Raw genomic sequence first — 27,788 nt, 5'->3', positions numbered from 1 at the left:
TTTCAATACATGCGTAATCTGTTGAATCGCTTAAGCCGCTGAAATCCGAGTTTGAATCCCAGGTAATGTCGCTATATCTTGCTGTGCTATCCGTATTGGCATCTCTGGATGACGTCACAGGAAAATGGACGGTGGCTTCACAGATAGCGAAAATCAGGCACTTTAAAGCTTTTTTTAGGGATATTCCGGGATGGGTAAAATTTAAAAAAAAACTTTGAAAAATAAAATAAGCCACTGGGAACTGATTTTTATTGGTTTTAACCCTTCTGAAATTGTGATAATGTTCCTCTTTAACACTGCTTGTCACACATCTCCTTTTCTTCAAAGTTTCTCATTTACTCGGTATTTCCATGGTTCTGTACTTTTACTCTATTTCATCTAAAACTTGCTCATGCTGCTGTGTTAAAGAAAGTCGTCCCCCTGAAAATTTTTGGGGGCAGCGTGACATATGCTTAAAAAAGTCTAACATTGTGTAGCAGCGATGGGGCAATGGCTGAAATTGGTTGAAATTTGAATACTTTTCCTGTGTTGATGCCCTCCAATCATGAGGCATACTGCCCACCTTAGCAAACATTACCTTCTTTGTTTGCAATTAAAGTATTCTAACACAGCAACAGTTCCAATAACACTCAATCGCTCTCTAGTTACCATCGCAAGCTAAATCATGACAAGTTAAGTGTCATGGTTTCTCACCAGAAAAATCTGCCCTAAGATGGCTGATGCAGAACATTGAAAGACTCATGACGGTGTCTCAAGGAACACCGTAGTGACGACAGTACACAGAAGCATAAACTAGCTGGAGCCGCATGCAGCTCTTTTATCCCTGTGTTGTGGCTCCAGCTAGTTTATGCAGTTAGCATACCCCCGTTAAACAGACCTTTGATGACTGTGGTAGGTTTAGGATAGGTGTGGTTTCTAAAACCAATATTCATATCCTTTGTTTTAGATATGTTTTTTCCAGCAGCTGACAAATTCATTAATGCCATTGCTGGACTCATATTCGCTAAGCAGACTGACAATGACTTTGTCATCTGCCAATTTCAGTAGGGTCTTGTTAGCATGATTACTTTGGCATTTGTTTGTGTACATGATGAAAAGTACGACTGAAAGCACATAGCGTTGAGGTGAGCCAGTCAAAGAGTGTCATAACTCAGATAGAAAAAAGACTATTTTTGGAATGCACCTCAACTGTTCTCTGCAGACTTGCACTAACTCTCACATACATTTAAGTTAATATTAACAAATTATATAATTAAACTTTTTAAAGTTTACTAAACTAGTTTTCAAACACCCTTCCATCCTCAACTGCTTTCCTCATTAGGGTCACATGTGAGGTGGACTTTATCTCAGCTGACTTTGGGCGAAACCTAGAGTTCACCCTAGTTGATCGTAGGGCTGGGCAATACAAATTATACCAGTATACTTTAGAAAGAGGGATATATTTGAGACTATACCGCCATACCGATATATGTAATCTTTATTTTGTTGACGTGGAAGTTTCTCTGCACATTCTGTCTGCGCTGGGTGCTGTGCCCCTCCTATTCCACGCACAGAGTGAGGTGGGTAAAATAGCTTTGCTCACCTGAGACAAACTTCAGTACGAGAAATGTGTGAATAATACCCGTCCACCATCCCACATATTTTGTCCTCCCTTCCTGGTGGCTTGCCGATCCTGATTTTCTCCCGAATTTTGCTATCAAAGAAAAATGAATCCTCAGCAGTATTGCCAGCAATCGGCATCACTCGGGGCAACACACGTTCATGACAGTAGAATGGCGAGTTGCAATTAACGTGAATATTTCAAACACGAGAGAGATGGATGCACTTGAAAAAGATGGGGAAGACATTTCTGCCAAAATACAAACGCTGTGTAAATAGATATATTCCTAATTACAAAGATATGAATTATAAAGCTGCCAAAAACAATTGATTCGTTATATGAGCTTCCCAGTCAAAACTATTTTGCACAAGTAGCACTACTATGAATTGATTAACGTGGACCCAGACTTAAACAAGTTGAAAAACTTATTCGGGTGTTACCATTTAGTGGTCAATTGTACGGAATATGTACTGAACTGTGCAATCTACTAATAAACGTTTCAATCAATTAATCAATGCCACAACCAATGTATACACAATCTGAAAGGGGGTTTAGCTGCAGTGGCAATATTGTCACATAGCATCCTGCAGTTGACAACTTGGTGTTCCTGGCTTAAGTTTATAAGAGAAGAAGGGTCTTCTAAAAATATTATACAATTTTCAAGGCTTTTTAATATTTTTATGTGCATCAATCTACAGTATGCATGGAACTTTAATATTTCCAGAAATATGGCAATAAATATTGTGTATCAGTATTCAGCCAAATTATATCAGGATATGAGTTTGGTCCGTATCGCCTAGCCCAAGTTTGATTGACTGTCGGTCAATCATAGGTCACTTATTGACAAATATTAACACTCACATGCACATCGATGGATAATTTAGAGTCTTCAATTTGGTAATATGCATGTTTTAAGGCTGTAGCAGGAGGCTGGAGAAAACTCACAGAAAACGCAAGCATTCTTCACCCATAGAGGGATAACTTGGCTTACAAGGACCCCAGCTCATGAGTTTTTATGGATACGAGCTGTCTGTCGGTTAATTTTTATGCTTTAGGTTGAGAGCAGACATTCTGGTTAAGAGTCTGCCCCACAAGAAGAGAATGGAGAAAATACAAGTACCAATAGGGAAAAAAAGTTGAATTTGCGTAATAGATCCCCTTTAAATAAGGCGATCCGCACCATTTTTCAATTGTACACACAGTCATAATAGATCACAATGCTACAATTTTATAGCGTGCATATGCTGTTTAGTGTGTGGTATTTGGATCTTAATAGATCAGTACCACGGTGTTCATATTGCGCTATTTATCATTTACACCCTGAAGTTAAAATGTTGAAATTAAGTTGAAATAAACCATTGCACATTTCCACCTTCATTTCACTCTTGGTGCAATCTGAACGTTGCTGTACTAATAACAAATACACAACTTTCCCAGCCACATGTTGGACCCAAAGTGTGTTTGAAGTGCTCAGGAGAAGAAGCAAAGATATTTATTGAATCAAAGAAATCATCAAAAAAGATGAGAGGTGTGCCTTGTGTGTGTAGCCTACTTGGCGATGCAGTACGAGAATAGCCCTGCGAGTCTGCATCCTTCTGAGGCTGAATGAGCCAATAATGTTAAAATACTTTCTAAATGGCTGAAGTTGTCATGATATGTTACAACAGATCATGTATGTTTATGTTTAATGCTATTTATGTTGCCAGGGCTCCTAAGCCTCCCTTGGTTTTGTTTCATGTTGATAGGAGCATTGAGCGTTAATCACACCTGTTTCTGTTTTATGATTAGTGGTCCTACCTACAACCACCTAAAGTCGTATTTTGGGTCCAGCATGGAATCATTTGATTCCAATTAATTTCAATGGCGAATATTGATTTGAGATGAGTATTTTCGGTTACAAGCTCCATCAAAAATTAAACGTGTACTCCGAGGTACTACTAGACTATATATGTTCCAATGGAGTTTAGAATACAGATCTCCGTGAGCCGTATGTTCTAACCAAAAGTGGCCCTGGAAGTCGGCACCTGAAGAGTTCCAGAGTCTAATTTCACTACAGGCTAAACCAGTAGGGGATCTCGGAGCTGCCGTGGCCCCTACAGGTGGAATGTGCAGGCCCACACGAATGTGAACACGCCTTGGCTCCCCACCAACCATTGCCCCACTGTCATGTGGGTAAACCCGGGGGAATTGTATAGCTATGGGAGTAAACACCGTATGAAAAATCTGTGTTTCTGGGATTCAAATTGGGCAGGATACCGACAGATTGGATCCCTGGCAGTCCCCTGCAACTCCAATCAGCAGAAGGTCGGCGTGATTACTCATGACAATGGAAGAAGCTGGTTTGAGCCAATGAGAGTAAGAACTGCGCACTCCTACACTCACCCAAATCTACTCCCTTCCAGAGCAACCCCACAGACCCGACCATTCTGGATGAACTCCCCAGCTTCCTCTCTGTCCCCTAACTTGATGAAATTTCTGAATGTCATGAAGTTCGGAAAGCAATCAATTGCCTTAAAAACAGTAGAAGTGCCGGTTCAGACTCCATCCAAGCTGAAGTATTCAAGTGTGGAGGTTACTTCCTCACTAGCCGGCTACTTCAGCTCATCTCTGCCATCTGGACAACTCACAATGTCCCGCAAGACTGGAAGGACGTCACCATTATCACCATATAAAAAGAAAGGTGATAAATCGTCTTGTGACAACAGCAGAGGTGTCTCACTCCTTTTCAGTTGCAGCCAGAATCCTGGCAAGGATCATGTTGTCCTGTCTGGACCGTAGCACAACAGAGATGATTTTTGCTGCCAGGCAAATACAGGAGAAAGCCAGAGAACACAAACAGGACCTGCACATGGCTTTTATCGATCTGTGGAAGGCTTTCGACACAGTAGACCGAAAGCTTCTCTGGAGCATCCTCAGCCGGTTTTTGCATGCCAACAGTTTCATGATGGCATGCAAACCAGGGTTCGAATCGGTGGACAACTGTCCGACCCCTTCAATGTCAAGATAGGAGTGAAACAAGGATGTGTCTTAGCCCCCGGTTATTTTCAATATTTCTTACCACAGTCACCATCATTTCCCATAAGCATCTGAAAACACGGCATTAGTTTCCGCCTGGATGGCAACCTATTCAACATCCGGCTACTCCAAGCAACCACCAAAACTACGGCCCTTTAGGTCTGTGACCTACAGTATGTTGATGACTGCACGCTGATTGCGCTCACCGCCAAATCCCTTCAAAATGCCCTCAATGTGGTAGCTGTCACCGATAGAGCTGTCGGTCTTCAGATCAATATCAAGAAGACACAAATTGTCCACCAACCAAGCTGTGCACATATTCCAACACTGGTCTTCAACATTGACAATACCCCTCTGGAAACGGTACCACATTTCAAATACCTCGGCAGTATCCTTTCTGGCTGCTATAATGTTGACGCAGACATCCAAGCCCGCATCAACCTTGCCTCCGCCACATTTGAGCTAAGATCCTGGGTCTTCATCAATTAGAACATGAAGACAGCAACCAAGGAAGCGGTATACCAAGCAGTGTGTGTGTCCACACTGTAAGGCTCTGAAGCCTACACACCATACAGACAACAAATCAAAACTCTGGAGGCCTTTCACATCTGCTGCCTCAGAAGGATCCTGGGCATCACACGGAAGCACCACATGACCCACGCAGAGCTCTAAGAGCGTACCAACTCATCCATCAGCGTAGTTGTCTGCATGCCAAAGGCACCTCTACGCTGGCGAGGTCATGTGATTCGCATGCCTGCTGTCCGTCTTCCACGACAGGTCTTCTACGGCCAACTCCAATACGGCCAGAGGTCTGCAGATGGGCAACGTAAGCACTTCAAGGACCACATGAAGGTGTTCCTCAAGAATTGCAACATTCCCCCTTCTAACCTGGAAGGTATTGAATCAGGTTTCACCCATCTGGAGGAGAAACCCTGCGACGCGCAGAGAAATGCAGACAACGGCATGAGCAGGCTGCAAGAACTACCCAACCAGGTTCAACACACACCTGCCCCACGTGTGGAAAAATGCGTGGATCAACAATTGGTCAGCACAACCACATGAGGTGGAACGAGCACACCAAGCGCTCAATATCCCCTTTCCCTCCGGGAGTTATGAAGTCATCGTTGACAACAATGGACTGCCAGCAAGTAAGTAATCCCAACCATGTTGCACACAGTATCTGCCCAAAAAAAAAACGTTTAAATGTACAGGCTATAAAGGGAAAGCATACAATATGAACAGTATGTATGGGTTAAAATATCAAATACTTCTTTAAATAATAAAATATTTCCAGTGGTTTTGATTTATTACTAATTATTATTTCCATAAAATGCAGTCTAGTTCAGATTTTGGTGGATAATACTTTTACTTACATATTCTACCTTAATTTCAGGTATTTAATCTTGCAAAGATTTCAGTTTTTCTGCTTTAAGGAAGGGTTTTTTATTAAATATGAGAACATCACTGTTGACTTCATTGCATAAAATACTAAACATGAAAATATGAACAATGTGTAAAACATATATAGCGCTACACATAAATGTAGTTACTGCCTCTACACACAGATAAGGGGAATGTTTTGATACTGTACATGGTGATGTATTACTTTACATTGGATAAGGCTAAGATACAGTGAAACATTGTATTTAATTATTGGAAATATTTATTTTGTGTAACACACTGTATATTGTGAGATATATATATATATATATAATATATATATATATATATATATATATATATATATATATATTATATATATATATATATATATATATATATATACATATATATATATATATACTGCTGAATTTACCCCAGGGATCAATAAAGTACTTTTTCTATTCTATTCTATTCAATTCTAAAACCTAGTGGTTAGAGTGTCCGCCCTGAGATCGGTAGGTTGTGAGTTCAAACCCCAGCCGAGTCATACCAAATACTAAGACTATAAAAATGGGACCCATTACCTCCCTGCTTGGCACTTAGCATCAAGGGTTGAAATTGGGGGATAAATCACCAAACATTATTCCAGGGTGCGGAACACAGCGGCTGCCCACTGCTCCCCTCATCTCCCAGGGGGTGAACAAGGAGATGGGTCGAATGCAGAGGACAAATATTACCACACCTCATGTGTGTGTGTGACAATCATTGGTACTTTAACTTTAACTTAACGATGCTTTTGTATTTTTGCAGTTCTGCTTACTCACCACCAGAGGACAGACTGATGCAGCTTCCTCCATTTTGACATGGCTGCTGCAGGCACGCATCAGGGAAGAGGATGCACCCTAGCTTCAGCTCTGTCAGTCCCACCACTTCAGCATAGTGTGACCGCTTGTTCTGCAGTGGAAGCTCATTGTTGTTCAGCATGACTGAGTCCAGGCAGCCCTGGAAACCCTCCGTTGCCTTTGTGTCCTTTTGGGATTCAATGAGGCTGCGTGAGGTGGGATGCTGCACCTGAGGCCATTGTTGACAAGTGTTAAAACAATCATTCGAAAAGACACCTATACCCTTCTTTAAGACAATTCATTTTACTAAACACCGCCATTTTTACAAACAAATGTGTTTTTTAGTTTTGTTGATGCCTTTGACTGTTAGTTTTAGGATGGGATATGAGGGATAGCCTTTTTTTTAAATCTCACAATAGGGTAAGGATGTTCACAAACAATACAGTAAAAACAAAGGAAAACAAGAGGGAAACATTAAAATAACAAAAAAGCAGGTGATAAAAGAGCACAAAACTGATGTAACTGATGTAAATCAGAGGTGTTTAGACTTTTTTTCAAATGTTTTGTTATATTCATATTATTGTGTACAAACTTGGGAACAACTGTACAGTACTTTGAGTGCAGGGGGGCTTTGGGGTAGGGCTGGGCAATATGGCTTTTTTAAAAATATCTTTATAATTTTAGGCCATATCGCGATACACAGTATATATCTTGATATTTTGCCTTAGCCTTGAATGAACACTTGATACATATAACCACAGCAGTATGATGATTCTATGTGTCTACATAAAACATTCTTCTTCATACTGCATTAATATATGCTACTTTTAAACTTTCATGCAGAGGGAAATCACAACTAAGTCAATTGACCAAAACTGTATTAAGCAGTGGCACAAACATTCATGTCATTTCAAAAAAGAAATTGCAAAATTGTCAGAGACATTTTAAAACAAGCTATTAGTGCACTATTAGTGCACATGTGTGCATGATGTCACTAAGAGCACATATCAAAACAACACTAAATTAAAGTGCACTCTTTGTACAGAACGCCACTACAATAGTTTAAAACAAATAAAGTGCACATTTGTGCATGAATGTCCCGCAAGATATAATAAGTGTCACATGAAAATGAGCTGCATATCAAATAGTATATGTCCTACGGCAGGGGTGCTCACACTTTTTCTGCAGACGAGCTACTTTTCAATTGACCAAAGCGAGGGAATCTACCTCATTCATATATATCATTTATATTTATGAAAGAGACGTTTTTGTTAACATGTTAAATATGTTTAATGATTATACAAGCATGTGTAACACATGTATTTCTTTCATGAAGACAAGAATATAAGTTAGTGTATTACCTGATTCTGATGACTTGCATTAATTGGAATCAGACAGTATATGATGACCCACACATTTTCGAATGGAGTAGAAAAAATGTCCCCCTTTCTATACAATACCACATGAAAGTGGTTGGTTTTTGGCATCTTATTTATCCAGTTTCCATACACTTTACAAGAAAAACATTGGCGGCAAATTCCGAAGCTTGCTTGATTGACATTCACGGCACCCGAAGGTCTTGTGAGATGACGCTGGCTGCTGCGAGGTCATTATTATGAAAAAATGACCGAGAAGAAGGCGAGAAACACTTTTTATTTCAACAGAATCACGCGCCATACCTGCTGTCAAAACTCTAAAGGCCGACTGCACATTTCCTATCTTCACAATAAAAGCCCTGCTTCATGCTGCCTGCGCTAACAAAATAAAGAGTCTCGGAAAGCTGGCGTGCACAAGCGCTTGTGATGCAAGGGCTTTTATTGTGAAGATAGGAAATGTGCAGTCGGTCTTTAGGCTTTTGACAACAGGTATGGCGCGTGAGTCTGTTGGAATAAAAAGTGTTTCTCGCCTTCCTCTCGGTCATTTTTTCTTAATAATGATCTCGCAGCAGCCTGCGTCATCTCACAAGACCCCCGGGTGCCGTGAATGTCAATCAAGTGACGTCTTGGTGAAGATTGATGATTGCTAATATTTAGGTCTATTTTTTTTAAAGCCGGACGATGAACCCTGGGTTGTTTTTCTTGGGAATTAATACTTCCTCCATTTGTTAACAGATTCCCACCTTCTCTCTCTCGTATTACCACTCGCAACACACCGTTAGCATCATAGCTAATGTTACCCATGCCGCTGTATCTCTGCTCGGGGAGACTTTGCACGCGTAACGTGAGTAAGAAGGTGCGCTTGTTATAACTGTCTATGTGAAGGAGAGACAAGAAAGAGGAAGAAACGCATGCAGTTTAATGCTCCCAGCCAAAAGCAACTGCGTGAGAACGTATACTCGAATATCACGATACTCGTTTTCTATATCGCACAGAGACCAACCCGCGATATATCGAGTGTATCGATATATCACCCAGCCCTACTTTGGGGGCAAAAAGGCAAAGGATATGAATGAGAGCCAAAGGTAGTTTTTGCTTTTGTTTACTTCAATCAAATAATAGATATACAATAACTGGATTTTTTCATTGTTTCATTGTTTATATTGTAGTTTTTTAATGATTATATTGTTTAGACCTCACATATGTATTAATGTCTTAAAGTTTTACAATCTCCATTTTTTCCCGGTTAAAAATAATTCCTAGCTATTTTAGCTGTACTTTTCTTTTGTTAAGAAAACTCTTTTTCAATTGCAACTCGCCATGCTACTTTTTCATTGTTTTCTTTTATGCGTGAACCAAATCACCATTTTATTATCCAATTTAAGTCAGGGCAACACCGTACGTTTACAGCAGCTACAGTGCATCTGGAAAGTATTCACAGCGCTTCACCCATCAATCGATCCATCTTCTTCCCCTTATCCGAGGTCGGGTCGCGGGGGCAGCAGCCTAAGCAGAGAAGCCCAGACTTCTTCTCCTCAGCCACTTTGTCCAGCTCTTCTCGAGGGATCTCGAGGCGTTCTCAGGCCAGCCGGGAGACATAATCTTCCCTACGTGTCCTGGGTCTTCCCCGTGGCCTCCTACCGGTCGGACGTGCCCGAAACACCTCCTTCGGGAGGCGTTCGGGTAGCATCCGGACCAGATACCCAAACCACCTCATTTGGCTCCTTTCAATGTGGAAGAACAGTGGCTTTACTTTGAGCTCCTTCCGGATGGCAGAGCTTCTCACCCTATCTCTAAGGGAGAGCCCCGCCACCTGGCGGAGGAAGCCCATTTCGGGCCGCTTGTACCCGTGATCTTGTCTTTTCTGTCATAACCCAAAGCTCATGACCATAGGTGAGAACAGGAACATAGATTGACCGGTAAATTGAGAACTTTGCCTTCCAGCTCAGCTCCTTCTTCACCACAACAGATCGATACAGCAGCCGCATTACTGAAGACGTAGCACCGATCTGCCTGTCGACCTCACGATCCACTTTTCCCTCACTCGTGAACAAGACTCAAGACAAGGTACTTGAACTCCTCCACTTGGGGCAAGATCTCTTCCCTAACCCGGAGATGGCACTCCACCCTTTTCCGGTCGAGAACCATGGTAATAATTCTCATCTCAGTCGCTTCACACAAGGCTGCGAAACGATCCAGTAAGAGCTGAAGATCTTGGATAGATGAAGCAATCAGGACCACATCATGGGCAAATAGCACAGACCTAATCCTGCAGCCACCAAACTAGATACCCTCAACACCCTGACTGTGCCTAGAAATTCTGTCCATAAAAGTTATGAACAGAATCGGTGACAAAGGGCAGCCTTGGCGGAGTCCAACCCTCACTGGAAACGGGTCCGACTTACTGCTGGCAATGCGGACCAAGCTCTGACACTGATCATACAGGGAGCGGACCGCCACAGTCAGACAGTCCGTTACCCCATATTCTCTGAGCACTCCCCACAGGACTTCCCAGGGTACACGGTCGAATGCCTTTTCCAAGTCCAAAAAGCACATGTAGACGGGTTAGGCAAACTCCCATGCACCTTCAAGGAACCTGCCGAGTATAGAGCTAGTCTACAGTTCCACGACCAGGACGAACACTACACTGTTCCTCCTGAATCCGAGGTTTGACTATCCGGCGTAGCCTCCTCTCTAGTACACCTGAATAAACCTTACCGGGAAGGTTGAGGAGTGTGAGCCCATGATAGTTGGAACACACCCTTCGGTTCCCCTCCTTACAGAGAGGAACCACCACCCCAGTCTGCCAATCCAGAGGTACCGCCCCTGATGTCCACGGAATGCTGCAGAGTCTTGTCAACCAAGACAGCCCCACAGCATCCAGAGCCTTAATGAACTCCGGGTGGGTCTCATCCACCCCCGGGGCCTTGCCACCGAGGAGCTTTTTTAACTACATCAGCCCCAGAAAGAGGAGAGCCCACCACAGATTCCCCAGGCACTGCTTACCTCATAGGAAGACGTGTTGGTAGGATTGAGGAAGTCTTCGAAGTACACCGATCCACAACATCCGCAGTCGAGGTCAGCAGAACACCATCCCCACCATACACGGTGTTGACATTTCACCGCTTCCCCTTCCTGAAGCGGCGGGTGGTGGTCCACAATCGCTTCAAAGCAGTCTGGAAGTCGTTTGCCATGACTTCCCCGAACTCCTCCCATGTCTGAGTTTTTGCTTCTGCGACCGCTGAAGCCGCACACCGCTTGGCCTGTCGGTACCTCTCTGCTGCCTCCGGAGTCCTATGAGCCAAAAGAGCCCAATAGGAATCTTTCTTCAGCTTGACGGCATCCCTCACCGCTGGTGTCCATCAGCGGGTTCTCGGATTACCGCCACGACAGGCACCAACCACCTTGCGGCCACAGCTCCAATCAGCCGCTTCGACAATAGAGGTATGGAACATCGTCCACTCGGACTCAATGTCCAGCGCCTCCCTCGTGAAATGTTCAAAGTTCTTCCGGAGGCGGGAATTGAAACTCGCTCTGACCAGAGACTCTGTTCGGCGTTCCCAGCAAATCCTCACAATGCGTTTGACGCTGCCAGGTCTGTCTGGCATCCTCCCCCACCATCGCAGCCAGCTCACCACACCAGGTGTTGATTAGTAGAAAGCTCCGCCCCTGTCTTCACCTGAGTGTCCAAAACATGAGACCGCAAATCCGATGACACAACTACAAAGTTGATCATGGAACTGCGGTCTAGGGTGTCCTGGTGCCAAGTGCAGATACAGACACCCTTGAGTGTCCCTTGAGTCAAACTATATCTAACCGGAACTTCTCCACCTCGCGCACTAGCTCAAGCTCCTTCCCTCCATCGAGGTGACGTTCCATGTCCCAAGAGCTAGCTTATGTAGCCGAGGATCGGACCGCGTAGTGCCCTGCCTTCGACTGCCACCCAGCTCACATTGCACCCGACCTTTATGGCCCCTGCTATGGGTGGTGAGCCCATTGGAGGGGGGGCTCACGTTGCCTCTTCAGGCTTTGCGTGGGCCTGGCCTGGCTCCAGAGGGGGGGGGGCCCGGTGATCAGTCACCGGGCAAGGGAAATCTGGGTCCTTCATTGGTATTCTTCATAGAGGTCTTCGAGCTGCTCTTTGTCTGATCCCTCACCTAGAACCTGTTTGTCTTGGGTGACCCTACCAAGGGGCATAAAGCCCTCGAACAACAAAGCGCTTCACTTTTTCCACATTATGTTATATTACAGCCCTATTTCAAAATGGAATAAATTAAATTTGTCCTCAAAATTCTACAAACAATACCCATAATGACAATGCAGAAACTTTTTTTTTTTAATTGCAAATTTATTAAAAATAAACAAAAATGAATATGTGCATACCTTTTCACAGCATTTGCTCAATACTTTGGAAATGCATATTTGGCAGCAATTACAAGTCTTCAGTCTTCTTGAATACGATGCCAATGCTTGGCACACCTTTCTTTGTACAGTTTTAACCATTCCTCTTTACAGCAACTCTGGCGCTCCATTAGGTTGTGTACAGAGACATCCAGGATGAAAAAAAATATTGGTGTGCTTGTGGCATCGCAGTGAAAAAGACTTGAGGCTGTAACTACTGCCATATGTTCATTAACAAAGTATTGAGCAAAGGCTATTAACACTTATATACATGTTTTTTTTTAAATCTTTTTTTTAATAAATTGGCAAAAGAAAAAAAGAAAAACTTTTCACATAGTCATTATGGGGTATTGTCTGTGGACAAAAATAAATGTATTCCATTTTTAAATAAGATATGACAAAATGCCATAAAAGTGAAGCTCTGTGAATACATTCCGGATGTGCTGTATTACCAATCTTCAAGTGGGAGCTGAGGAGCCATAAATTCATGTTGAACAGAAAACTATGCACTGACCCGTGCTCCAAAGTAGATGGTTCTGTCTGCAGCAAGAGGTTGCATGTAGGCTGGTCCACTGCGCCCCTCCACATAGCTGTCATCCAATGAGAGACTGCTAAAGTTGCGGTTGACCTCCAGTGTCACTGTGTGCCAGCTGCCATCGTTGATCCGACGGCCAGAGATCCCCAACATGTGGTTACTGTCGCCAGGTACACATGTGAGCTGAAACCACAGCTTTCCCTCGTCCAACTGAACACACAAAAACATATTATACCTTCCAGTTACTATGGTTGCATCTATAAATGAGTGCTCTCAATAATGCCCCAAAAGTTGTTTTACCAAAAAAAAAAGATTTTTTTTTTTTTAATAAATAATAATTTGCATTTCTGCATTACAGTTGATGAGTGTACTGTACAGTCTGTAAATTGCAACAGTAGTACATATATAATGTAAATTGTTGAACAGATGGCATTGAAGGAGGTTTTGTTTAATGTTCATGGAGGCAGCATCACATTTTTGACCTAAGATGAATAATGTTAATTATACAGTAGTACCTCAATTTAACAGAATGATTAAAATATGTGAAATATGTGATGTATAATATTGCAAGTACGCATGTTCAAAATAAACTGAAACCATAAACCATAATTGGTTCTCTGGCAGAGCTCGTAACTCAAAACACTTAAAAACAAATGTTATTCAAATGTACTCATCCTTTTACTAAACAGGTGAGAGGCATGATATATAATATTCAATAGACTTTCACAAGCTCCAAACCGAAGAAGCAGCTCACCAGCTGATGACATCAATACAGCAAGCATAACTAAGTTACCGGTTTTTGACAGGGCATCGCTAAAAAGATGTCCTGAACATTAGCGCTAACAACTACAATATTGCTAATACTAGGTTAACATTCAGGTCACAAAATGTAAATGGAGTATTTTTGGCTGTTTGATGGTTTATAAGCAGAATTAAGGACCTCCAATTGACTCTATTGTAAGCGTGCTTTTATCTACATTTATTTACAAGTTAAAATGCATTAAAAAAAACATACGTGTTCTTGTCTTGCAAAAAGATGGTGAATTATAGGCAAAACTTCAAAAGTTCAGTTCCACCTTTAGGGGAGGTACTCAAGTTACCTTACTAGCCCATATAAATCAACCATTTATAAATACTCGTCAGTAGGTTAAATGAACCTCTTCAACATACTCAAGTTATTGCTCTTTAAATGTTTTAAACATTTATATGAAAAGAGTAATTGTAAATAGAAATACCCCAATGTGGAACATGGAATGGCATGTGTTTGTCCTTTAAGGTTTCACCCTCAATCTATGTCTGATTACTTCTGTCACGGTGGAGAGGAATCCGATTTCCCATATGATAAACATGGGGCATTTTAAGAACTTAATTTTACCCAATCATAATTCAACAGCAAAATATTGCCTCACAAAGGGCCATTACAACAAATAAAATAGCCACCTTAAAGAAAAGACTGATTGAATAAATAGTCCTAATAAAGAACATGTGTGAGGAGCATGCACGTACAGTACCTTGAGAATGGTGCAAGGCTCACTATGAGTGTACATGATAATTCCTCGAGTCTGCAGGGTTCTGATCCTCAGGCTGAGCTTCAGTTCAGTTTGTAGTCGCTCCGACAGCTGGTACTTAATGTAGCTGTTACCTGAGAAACTCAATGATGAGTGACCTGCACGCACATAAAACACACACCAGAAGAATAGGTTATATAAGATAATAAAATTAAGTTTGGCTCTGTCATTGTGTGACACACACCTGCACACTCTCCAAGTTTTCCATGTGGGCACTGACATGCATAGCGCCCTCTGGTAACATCCACTGAAACACATTGCATGTCTGCTGGACACGGCTGGTCCTCACATTGTTCTGACAACACAGCGCAGTTGACTTCTAACAACACAAAAATAAATCATATATACATTTCACTGACAGTTTGTAATTAGCTGTTAGCCAGTGGAATCCGCCTCTCAGATTTACAGACTCACATCAACATAGCAGTTGGCGACATAACTGGAACCAGATATTTCTTTCACATTTACTCGCCCGAGACGAATAGAAAAACGAGTGATCATAACAGATTTTTTTTTACTTACAGACAGTTGGTTACAATTGTTTTTCTACAATGGTTCATATTTTGCTTATTTTATAAAGTATCCTTAAATAAGAGTGCCCCGACAGTAACATGTGTAAATATTTCTCCTGTTGCTTAACAGTAAATGAGTGCATTTTATTAGTTTTTAGTAGAATTCAGGTTATTACTGCCATGCTACTATTTTCAAGCTAACTCTGCACTATACTGGAAGTAACTGTGCACTTTTCTCACGGCTGTGTAATAGGTCAGCAGTTACCTTTTTTTCCCAGACTATAGGCCGCAACTTTTTTCAACGCTTTGAACCTTGTGGCTCATAAAACAGAGCAATTAATTTATGGATTTATCTTTGCCAAAGGTCTTAATGTTTTGTATTCAACACATCTTCATATTACGACAGACACTGAAAAGGGATGCTACTATTTGTGCTATGGCGCCATCTTTTGGACAAGTTCATTCACTACAGGTGCTGCACTTTGAAAATGTACTTCCTATTTCATGCCTTAGGCTGGAAGTAAAACTGTCCATAGCGTTTCTGCCCAAAAGGATTCTTCATTCATCGCGTCAAGCAACGTTTGTAAGTTTTAACTAAAACAATTATTACATTCTAAACCATCTCGTGTGTGATGTCTGTAAGAGTATATACAAGCAGATTTGTTGGTGCCATCCATCCATCCATTTTCTACCGCTTATTCTCTTTTGGGGTCGCGGGAGGCGCTGGCGCCTATCTCAGCTACATTCGGGCGGAAGGCGGGGTACACCCTGGACAAGTCACCACCTCATCGCAGGGCCAACACAGATAGACAGATAACATTCACACTCACATTCACACACTAGGGCCAATTTAGTGTTGCCAATCAACCTATCCCCAGGTGCATGTCTTTTGTGCCAACATAATGTAATCAAGCTAGCATCATGCATTAGCAAATATCAAGTGTTTGTGTTAGTATTATTAACTTATAATGGCATTCTTTTTGTATGATTTCAGGTTTGTAAATTTACCAAAATGTCACAGGGGAGTTAGAGTATGTTTAGCTTAAGACTTCTGTTTTGTTTGATCAACCGTTATACTGCCGCGTGACAGGCACCATTTGGAAATAATTAAGGTAATAAACATTTACAAAATCTTTCAGACCGTATATATCTACAATTTATAGTCCGGTGCGGCCAATATAAGTAAAAAAGTATATATTCTAAAATTTCGTATTGTGAGGCAGACGCACTCTGCCACCGTGAAGCCTATATATATATATATATATATATATATATAAATATCTAAATATATACATACGTACATATACATGAATATGTGTGTGTATATATATATATATATATGTTTTTTTTTTTTCAAGATGGCGCTGCTGTAGTGGCTGCTGTAGGCAGGAGCTCTGTGCTCTTGTATCATCCTTTTGTGTTTCCCTCTTGTTTTCATGTGTTATTATATTTTTTTGCCTTTTGGTCCGGGACCCTTTGGGACTGTGTGACAAGGGCTGCCACTTTCGTGACCTCTGTGGTGCTTTTTTTGTGGACTTCTGGATCTGCCTCCCGGGAGCCTTTTGGCCATGGAGACCAGCTGCTGGGTCTCTGCTACCCCAGAGTCTGTTTGGAGGGACTGGAGGAGATGCGGATGAGGGGACTGGGCTGCGAAGCTAGCACTGAGCTACTGGGACGGAGAGGCTCCGCGGTGTCTTGACTGGGTGAGCAGGTGTCGGACACCTCAGTCACCTTGGACGTATCCTCGCTCATCCATGCGGACTGGACACAGGCCGAAAATGGAGTCGGACGATGGCGTGGAACACCGCAGAGGCCACCACAGTCGATATGTTTCTTTTACTTTTTATTCATAGCTGTATGTAGAAGTGTCTGGTTGTATCTGCTGCTTTAATGTCTTTAATGTCTGTCCTTTGTGTTCTTTGATGTTTGATGTTTCCCTCTTACACACATGTAAGAGGGATGTGTACTATGGCTATGAGTTGTTCTTTTCCCTTGGCCTCAGTCTGCACCCCCACTCCAGGGCCTAGGCTAAGACCGATTTTTTATTTTTTTATTTTATTTTAATCTTCTATAGGCTCCAGCAACCCCGCAAAACCGAGAGGGGCACGCGGCAGAAAAAGGATGGATGGATGGCTGGATGGAAATATATATATATATATATATATATATATATATATATATAGAGAGAGAGAGAGAGAGAGAGAGAGAGAAATATATATATATAGAGAAATATATATATATATATATATATATATATATATATATAGAAATATATATATATATATATTATTTTTTTAATTTTATTTACAAACCTACTGGAAATGGTGCCTCGAACTGTTCATGAAATTCCATAGCTTACCAGTGCATGTGCAGCGTGAGGTTCGTTGAAAGCGTGGTGAGACAAAGCTGATCCGCGGTGTGCTGTATGTTGCCAGGTTGTGGGAATCCAAGATGATGCTTTGTTCACACTGAGCTCCACGGCAGTCCAGCCCTGAACAGTTCTTATCCAGGATGGCTGACACTTTAAGAACTTCCTCTAGTTGCCGCCGAGAGGCACTAAGTTTCTGAGTGAGGAAAGCTGCTTTATAGTACCCACCCCCAGCTGTTTGCACAGCAACGAGCAAATCCAGCTGCTGAGTCCCCCCAACAGGTTGCAGACTGAGCAGGTGAAGAGTATCCCGATGTTGCGACGCAGTCGCCTGCTGCAGCACCTTCAGCACTGTCTTCAAGTGTGAAGCTACAAAGTCCTGGGCCGTTACACTCTCAAAGCGAACTGTCACAGCTTCACCCAGCATCTCAGGTGTGGCCTGCTCGACGTGCACTCTGACAGGCACTGGAACAGCAAACCGCCCATCACTAACGCTGGCGTTAAGGGAGTATCTACCAGCATCCAAACCTCCCAGGGCAATGATCTTTCCATCACGAGGGCTGATTTTGAAGAGACTGCGATGGACTGGCGGGGCATGACCAAAGGTCAATGCATCATAGGGGTCAGCATCTGTGGCATGCAACTTGCCGATGACACCGCCGGGAAACTCATCCTCCATGGTGACAATATGGACCTCTAGCGGAAGAGCCACAGGCCTATGTACGCTTTCTTCAATTACCCTTACTGTCAGCATTGAGGAGGAGGACAGGCGAGGCCTGCCAGAGTCTGTCACCTAATTAAGGAGAAGAGAGAATAGATCAGTTGTGGGTATTTGGGCATAATAATCTGTTAGTCTATTGGTAAGATTTGATTGAGTAATAATTAATTGTGTCTAATCATTGTTGATTAATTGTATCTTGAACAAATTCTACTTTTAACCCATTGTTATATAGCACTGGGGTCAGCCATTGTATGGTCAGCCTATTGGTGTATGGGAAACAAGGGGGACAAAGTGGGTAACATGTTTACCCAAGGACAACAGCACTGATTGTGCTTTTCTGAAACGTATGATGTACTGTCTGCAATGTTGACAGAAGTATACCCATTCACACAAAGCTGCAAAAATGCCTCAAGACACTGTAATTTGCATATCATATATCGTGCCTGTCTTGCTAGAAACAAGCGACCTCCATCTGCAGGTGTACCAAGTTACAACAACCATCTACAGTAGCAACATATTGCCAGTTGCCTGGTCTTTAAATGGAAACAGACACAGTGGTGTGTGTCAAAAAAATTCTACAAAAAACAAGTTAATTCTGTCCTATTTTATGTAATATTATAGTGGGACCTCGTGTGAAAAATTGTGTGCTAACTCATGTGTCATGTGTGCTGGCATGACAATAAAGTTCCTTGAAATCTTGAATATTTCCTTATAATTGCAAATCTGCATGTGCCAGGGATTATAGACACAGCTATGGGCTCTCCTGGTTACATCATACTTTCCTTAAAGGGATCATATTATGTTGTTTTTTTCTACATTAAAAAATACTACATTAATCAACATTTTGCATAGATTTTGTTTTACAGACCATCTTCAAGCCGTTTTCGAAACATCTTTTCAGAATATGTAGTTTTGTGAGCAATTTTATTTATGTGCTGAAACCCTTCTTCGGGCCCCTTCAACTTTTTCTCTAACCGTAAAAAATGTTGTAGTTTTTAGCGCTACTGACAGATACAAGTTAAAACTGTCCGCTACTTATTGTTTGTCCACTGTTTTTATGACTATTTATATTTTAGATATTTTTTATTGCACTGATGGATGGCACTTAATTTCGTCATTAACTATGAGGACAGTGAAAATGAAGGGATTTTTATCCTTTTCTATTAGAAATGACAACTGTGGAGAATGTTAGCACGCATGCGCAGGTATGAGCCAGTCTGCATTACATTAAGTAGATAGAGAAAAATAAGGACCATATTGGATACAACTTTGGACAACAACTGAATACAAATGGTAGACTCACGCAAAGCTCTTCGTGTAAACCTCTACCATGGAAATATCCACTGACGTATCTAAGGCAAAATACGTCACTAAAGTCTCAAATTTCAAACAGCTCTTGTTTGGAAGAAGGCAAGAGTTTGTACACCAAACTCATGTAACATCTCAGAGGAGTTTGTACACCAAACTCATGTAACATCTCAGAGGAGTAAAGTCTTTTATTTACACCTGCTTTTTGAGTCGTAAACAAGTATTTTTGCAGTGCATGGTGCAATGCAGTTGTTATGTTATTATCTTGTACAAACTACACAGATCCATCACTGTATTTATATGAATTACAATTACACTCAACTGGAAATAATATTTATATATGGCATTCATGTGCAGATTACAGACCATTTGCATGATTTGTAAAATATAAATCAATACAATCAGTTTGCATGTTAAGTGTGTGTGCATATACGCAAGGTGTGTTATGATGCCATGCAAAAGGGGCGTGATGGAGTGACGTCAGATGGCAACTAGAGACCTGTCAGCGAATTCTATCTTCCTTCAGAGCAACTTTATAGATTAATATATTACTTTCATTGTTGACTTTTTAAGTGCATTAATGTTGGTCTGTGGCTTACTGGCTTGCTAGGAAGAAAGTTAATGAAGCACGGTAGCAGTGGCCGTGAGTAAAGCATGTTCACTTCAAACTGACACTAACTTCTATCAGCTGGCATTACTTTGAGCAACTCTTGAGGAAGAAATATCGTTGCGTTACAAACTTTTGTGTGGTGTTGCTTCCTTATTTTTGATAATTCCAAACGGATTTTCAGATCCTACCTGTGTCTAAGTTAATGTGTAGCGGCAACACCTTGAGTGAATGTGACAGTGTGTCATAATCACGACGGTCAGCTGGATACCCATAGCTCAATCATTTGTCCAGAATCTGAACGGTCTTCTGTACTGACCCAATTATGAATGGGTACAAGGTTACAGTGTCCAAAATATTAAACATACTTTTTGAATAAAACCTCTACCTTTTTTAAATGAATACTCAGGCCTACTAAGTACTGTATTTTACTGTTGGTCATTAAGGTGGAACTCGGTGAACAAAAGTTTAAGAACCACAGTTGTATGTTATATTTTCAAATATACAGTATTTGTAATTGAATACATTTCTGGTGTGACTAAAATTATATTACTTTTGTCTGAAACAGATTTAAACATTGTTGGCTGATTTTCATGTTTGTTGGAGGTCTCTAGGTTTAATTGCCATTTTTCCGACACAAAAAATGTTTGGAGCGAGCTACAATATGTGCAATTTTCCGAGTTTTGCGTAATAAATGACATAATCATTGTTTATCAAAGTATTTTAAGAATGCTAACCCTTCAAAATAAATTACAGGTTTGACAATTGGGCAAGTGTCATCCAGTGAGTAAAAGGTTAAGAAAAGAGGGGTATTGCCAGTCTGTCCAATTTTGTAATTTGGGTTTAAAGATTTATGACTCTGAGCTGCCACCTTATCGTGGTAGAGGAGTTTGCGTGTCCCAATGATCCTCGGAGCTATATTGTCCGGGGGCAGGTAGGGTCCCCTAAGGCAAACAGGTCCTAGGTGAGGGATCAGACAAAGAGCAGCTCAAAGACCTTTATGAAGAAGACAAAACGTGGACCCAGATTTCCCTCGCCCGGACGCGGGTTACCGGGGCCCCCCTCTGGAGCCAGGCCCTGAGGTGGGGCACGATGGCGAGCGCCTGGTGGCCGGGCCTGTTCCCATGGGGCCCTGCTGGGCACAGCCGAAAAGGCAACGTGGGTCACCCCTCCAAGGGGCTCACCACCTATTCTTGTTGCCCCCCGGCTCAAAGTCTGCACGTTGGAGTTCAACCCGGTGGATGAAAGGGTAGCCTCCCTGCGCCTTCGGGTGGGGGGACGGGTCCTGACTGTTGTTTGTGCATTTGCACCAAACAACAGTTCAGAGTACCCACCCTTTTTGGGTACACTTGAGGGAGTACTGGAAAGTGCTCCCCCGGGTGATTCCCTTGTCCTACTGGGGGACTTCAACGCTCATGTTGGCAACGACAGTGAAACCTGGAGAGGCGTGATTGGGAAGAATGGCCACCCGGATCTGAACCCGAGTGCTGTTTTGTTATTGGACTTTTGTGCACGTCAGTTTGTCCATAACGAACACCATGTTCAAACATAAGGGTGTCCATATGTGCTCTTGGCACCAGGACACCCTAGGCCGCAGTTCCATGATCGACTTTGTAGTTGTGTCATCAGATTTGTGGCCTCATGTTTTGGACACTCTGGTGAAGAGAGGGGCGGAGCTTTCTACCGATTACCACCTGGTGGTGAGTTGGCTGCGATGGTGGGAGAGGATGCCGGAAAGACCTGGCAGGCCCAAACGCATTGTGAGGGTCTGCTGGGAACATCTGGCAGAGTCTCCTGTCAAAGAAAGTTTAAATTCCCACCTCCGGAAGAACTTTGAACATGTCATGAGGGAGGTGCTGGACATTGAGTCCGAGTGGACCATGTTCCGTACCTCTATTGTCGAGGCGGCTGATTGGAGCTGTGGCCGCAAGGTAGTTGGGTGCCTGTCGGGGCGGTAATCCTAAAACCCGTTGGTGGACACCAGCGGTGAGGGATGCCGTCAAGCTGAAGAAGGAGTCCTCTCGGGTTCTTTTGGCTCATGGGACTCCGGAGGCAGTGGACAGGTACAGACAGGCCAAGCGGTGTGCAGCTTCAGCGGTCACGGAGGAAAAACTCGGACATGGGAGGAGTTCGGGGAAGCCATGGAAAACGACCTCCGGACGGCTTCGAATCGATTCTGGACCACCACCCGCCGCCTCAGGAAGGGGAAACAGTGCATTATCAACACCGTGTATGGTGGGGATGGTGTTCTGCTGACCTAAACTGTGGATGTTGTGGATAGGTGGAAGGAATACTTCGAGGACCTCCTCAATCCCACCAACACGTCTTCCTATGAGGAAACAGCGCCTGGGGAATCAGTGGTGGGCTCTCCTATTTCTGGGGCTGAGGTTGCTGATATAGTTAAAAAGCTCCTCGGTGGCAAGGCCCCAGGTTGTGGTTGAGATTCGCCCGTAGTTCCTTAAGGCTCTGGATGCTGTTGGGCTGTCCTGGTTGACAAGACTTTGCAGCATCGCGTTGACATCGGGGGCGGTACCTTTGGATATGCAGACCGGGGTGGTGGTTCCTCTCTTTAAGAAGGGGGGCGGAGGGTGTGTTCCAACTATCGTGGGATCACACTCCTCAGCCTTCCCAGTAAGGTTTATTCAGGTGTACTGGAGAGGAGGCTACGCTGGATAATCGAACCTCGGATTCAGGAGGACCAGTGTGGTTTTCCTCCTGGTCGTGGAACTGTGGACCAGCTCTATACTCTCGGCAGGGTTCTTGAGGGTGCATGGGAGTTTGCCTAACCAGTCTACATGTGCTTTGTGGACTTGGAGAAGGCATTCGACTGTGTCCCTCAGGAAGTCCTGTGGGGAGTGCTCAGAGAGTAAGGGGTATCAGACTTATTGTGGCGGTCCGCTCCCTGTACGATCAGTGCCAGAGCTTGGTCTGCATTGCCGGCAGTAAGTCGAACACATTTCCAGTGAGGGTTGGACTCCGCCAAGGCTGTCCTTTGTCACCGATTCTGTTCATAACTTTTATGGACAGAGTTTCTAGGCGCAGTCAAGGCGTTGAGGGTTTCCGGTTTGGTGACCGCAGGATTAGGTCTCTGCCTTTTGCAGATGATGTGGTCCTGATGGCTTCATCTGGCCGGGATCTTCAGCTCTCACTGGATCGGTTCGCAGCCGACTGTAAAGCGACCGGAATGAGAATCAGCACCTCCAAGTCCGAGTCCATGGTTCTCGCCCGGAAAAGGGTGGAATGCCATCTCTGGGTTGGGGAGGAGACCCTGCCCCAAGTGGAGGAGTTCAAGTACCTGGGAGTCTTGTTCACGAGTGAGGGAAGAGTGGATCGTGAGATCGACAGGCGGATCGGTGCGGCATCTTCAGTAATGCGGACGTTGTACCGATCCGGTGCGGTGAAGAAGGAGCCAAGCCGGAAGGCAAAGGTCTCAATTTACTGGTCAATCTACGTACCAGTAGATGGTCATGAGCTTTGGGTCATGACCGAAAGGATAAGATCACGGGTACAATAAGTTTCCTCCGCCGTGTGGCGGGGCTCTCCCTTAGAGATAGGGTGAGAAGCTCTGCCATCCGGGAGGAACTCAAAGTAAAGCCGCTGCTCCTCCACATCGAGAGGAGCCAGATGAGGTGGTTTGGGCACCTGGTCAGGATGCCACCCGAACGCCTCCCTCGGGAGGTGTTTAGGGCACGTCCAACCGGTAGGAGGCCACGGGGAAGACCCAGGACACATTGGGAAGACTATGTCTCCCGGCTGGCCTGGGAACGCCTTGGGATGCCCCGGTAAAGAGCTGGACGAAGTGGCTGGGGAGAGGGAAGTCTGGGCTTCCCTGCTTAGGCTGCTACCCCCGCGACCCGACCTCGGATAAGCGGAAGAAGATGGATGGTTGGATGGACTTAATCACAATGCGGTGGGTTGCTTAGCAAAGTAAGTTCATTGACAAAATGCTGGGGTTGCATGTTGAGATAATCGTGCACATTTCTGCAAGGGCTTCAGTTAGCAGTTAAATGGTAAATGGGTTATACCTGTACAGCGCTTTTCTCCTATAAGGTACTCAAAGCGCTTTGACACTATTTCCACATTCGCCCATTCACACACTGATGGCGGGAGCTGCATGCAGGGCCCTAACCACGACCCATCAGGAGCAAGAGTGAAGTGTCTTGCTTAAGGACACTACGGACGTGAAGATGTTGGTAGAAGGTGGGGATCGAACCAGGAACCCTTAGGTAGCTGGCACGGCCACTCTACCAACATCGCCGCGCCCTACCCGGTTAAGTTTGGAGAAAAAATAACAAGATGTACACTTGTGGATGTATTGTTGTAGAATTTTTTTTTGCAAATGTGTATCTCAATCTGTGCGTTTATAATCCAATTCAAATTGTGTGTGTTTGTATCTCACTGTGTGTTTGTAATCAAATCTGTGTGTGTTTTTTCAAGTTGTCTGTTCACAATATGATTTGTCTTAGTGTAAACAAATATCTGTATGTTCGTATTTGATCTGTCTTTGTGTAAAAAAATAAATCTGTCCGTATTTCGATTGCTGTGTGTGTAAAAAAAAGTTTGTGTGCAGATTCAGATTCATGTGAAGCAGTAACTCTCTATTGGCTTTTTTTTTTTACATGTGACTTTTGCGACTCTTCTGCATCGTACGACTTGTCTGTCTGTCCAGCGATTTTGAACATATAAAACAACTGCAAGTGACTTTTCGTCACTTGCCCCTAAATAAAAGTTCATGTTTTAGCAGTACTTATTTGTCAGAAGTATTTTAGTTTTTCAAATAGGTTATCAGTAATTAAGTAGCGGCAGAAATGATCTCGGTTATTCTGTTGTGGAGCTGGGCTCCCTTAGCGATAGAGTGATGGCCCGCAGTCTTTCCCGTGGCTTCTTACCACTCAGACATGCCTTAAATACCTACCAAGGGAACCACCTCATCTCGCTCATTAATGTGGAGAAGCAGCGGCTTTACGCTTAATTCCTCTCGAATGACAGAGCTTTTCAAAGTCATCTCTAAAGAAGAGTCCCACCCCCGACAGAGAAAACAATCTTTTTGGCTGCTATGTAATTACAAATAACTTATTTGAATACATAAATACTTCTGACCACTATGTTATTGTTAAAACATTATCTTTTATTTACAGCAAGTGATGAAAAAGTCCCTTGTTTTTGCTGCAACGGCAACACTATTATGATTGGCTGCAAGGCGCAGACTAGTGGTGAGTATAAGGAAAAGCAAGTGGAAGTTACAGACCAATCCTTTTACACGTTCAAAAAGCTTCTGCAGCTAGTGGGTTCATTATAGTCCGGCTCGGCTAATATGTGGAAAAATATTTTTCCCCTTAAAATGTAGTAGGTGCGGTTAATATACCAGTGCGCTCTACAGTCCGAAAAAATACGGTAATCGTAGCCCTATTGTCATGTGACAACCAGCGTTCATTTTGTTGACGAAAAATTTTCGTCATAGTTATCGTCAACGACCTTTTTTTTCTGACTAAAACGAGACAATAACTAAATAAAAAATAATTTACGTGGACTAAGACTGTGACGAGGTGTATTGACATATTCGTCAACGAATAAAAACGAAAATGTCTGCCAGAGACGAGATCCAATCGGAACTCATTTCGTTAGGAAGAGGCGGGAGGAGTTGGGAAGAGAACCAATCAGAGCGACGTGGTAAGGAAGTTACGTAAACGTAGTACCCGCAGAAGACAACATGTCAACGCCGGGGAGGAAGAGGAGAGAGAACATATAGGGAAATTTTATATTTGACGTCAAAGATAACAAGACGCAGTGTAAGAAATGCAGCGTGAGGATTACGGGGAAAAACACAACACACTTGAAGCGACATTTACAGTCGAATCACCCGAAACCAACACACAGGCAAGCATTTTCCACAACATACAACTCACTCGACGTTATCCCGTTTATTACACGGCTTACTCGTGAAATACTAAATTTGAGACATGATTTTCATCAAAATACGACTTGTATCGGTGATTTTTCCGCTGTTTTGCTTTGACTTTCAGAAATTGAAGGGGAAGTTTACATATTACCCTTTAGTCGACTAAATCTACTGTAGTTTTCGACGACTATAATCTTCTGATATTTCATCAACTAAAACTAGAGTGAAACTAAAACAATTTAAATAACAAAATTATGACCAAAACTAGATTACATTTTAGTCAAAAGACTATGACTAAAACTAAATCAAATTTTGCTGTCAAAATTAACACTGGTGACAACATGTGATTATCCCAGCACATGACTTCCCCAAAATGGCAAAGTGTCCAGTAAATGCGCATGAACCAACTAGTTTTAATAAAAAAGTTTGCAATTGACGGTTTTTTAAAATGTAACATGCACAGTATGTAAACATCACATATATTTGCTATCGATTAGTGCTTTAGTAAAAATTTCAGAAATGTGTTCTATGATATACCACTTGGTCTGTGGTATTCCCCCTTCATTTTACTTTAAGCTGATTTAAGTCTGGGTTCTTTAGGGTTAAATGATGATAATCATAAAAAAACAATGCATATGGTCGTATGCTGTTAAATTAGTAGGACATCTCTCCAAGTATTTATTTATAATGATAAAAAAAGCAATTGGACTGTACCTGTATGTGGATAACATATTTGTTTTCCAAGTCCCTCCTGAACACCTGACTGGCCACAAGTGTTCCATCTTGCTCCAACACAAACTCTCCTCCTTCATTTCCAGACAAGATGCGGAAATCAAATGGCGGGCCATTGCGTGAGGAGTCCAGGTCGATGACAGACAGCTGGATGATGCTGGTACCGATTGGCTTGTTTTCCTAAGTAGGGAATCATACCGTCACCCAAGCCTGCCCGATTAGAGGTTCATTTGTAAATGATTTCAGTCATGTTCCACCGTTTATCCTGTTCAGGGTGACAGGTGATCGGAAACCAATCCCAGCAACCCAGTAAATCACAGGACACATATTGGCAAACACACATTTGAAAAACAACTATTCACACTCACACTTGTGGACAATTTTAAGTCGCCAATGAACCAAAAAACAAATACACCTTTTCTCAACGGAGCAATGACACACTGCACATGTTTAAATGTAATGATTAACTAGAGGGGATGCTATTCTTTTGGAAATTTGGGTGAGAATGCCATGGAGCTAAAAGAAAATGGATTCATGGGAAAAATCGACATTTTGGAATGTGGAAAATGTTAGTCTGAATGTTTTGACGATGGATAGTTTTGAACAGGTTAAGAAATGTGTAAAAAAATTACATTCCAGACAATCCAAATACAATTCATGACAAAGGAGGATTTTGGATTTCCATGAAAACTGGAGATTTTGGGAAATAGGAAAATAGATTGCCAGAATTTTTGGAGTGAGTTCAATGTTTTTGGTGTTGCGATAGTTTTAATCGTTTAGAAAAAATATCAGAGGCCAATTTTTTGGATGTATAAAATTTTCCAAATTTCCTGAATGTAGAGAATGCTTTCATGTTGGAATGGTTTGATTCAGTCAAGCAATGTGGGAGTTGAACATTTTTTCCATTCATTTCATGGGTTA

The 27,788-nt window shown here is 42.7% G+C and overlaps 1 protein-coding gene across 3 annotated transcripts in view; it reads right to left on the bottom strand.

The window, feature by feature from the left end:
* The window catches only part of fat3a (FAT atypical cadherin 3a), a 315,772-nt gene that overhangs the window by 61,192 nt on the left and 226,792 nt on the right, over positions 1 to 27,788 (bottom strand). For all 3 annotated transcript variants that reach the window (XM_061918747.1, XM_061918748.1, XM_061918749.1), the window contains 6 exons: positions 26,850 to 27,047; positions 17,592 to 18,393; positions 14,905 to 15,039; positions 14,664 to 14,818; positions 13,132 to 13,362; positions 6,823 to 7,069 (listed from right to left, as the gene is read on the bottom strand). In XM_061918747.1, the coding sequence (XP_061774731.1) occupies positions 6,823 to 7,069; positions 13,132 to 13,362; positions 14,664 to 14,818; positions 14,905 to 15,039; positions 17,592 to 18,393; positions 26,850 to 27,047 (1,768 nt within the window). The remainder of the gene's footprint in view (positions 1 to 6,822; positions 7,070 to 13,131; positions 13,363 to 14,663; positions 14,819 to 14,904; positions 15,040 to 17,591; positions 18,394 to 26,849; positions 27,048 to 27,788) is intronic.

Source organism: Nerophis ophidion, linkage group LG13 (assembly GCF_033978795.1).
Source record: "Nerophis ophidion isolate RoL-2023_Sa linkage group LG13, RoL_Noph_v1.0, whole genome shotgun sequence".
NCBI classification, from domain to species: domain Eukaryota; kingdom Metazoa; phylum Chordata; class Actinopteri; order Syngnathiformes; family Syngnathidae; genus Nerophis; species Nerophis ophidion.
Note: the sequence above shows the minus strand (reverse complement) of the source record. Positions and strands in the feature narration are given on the sequence as shown.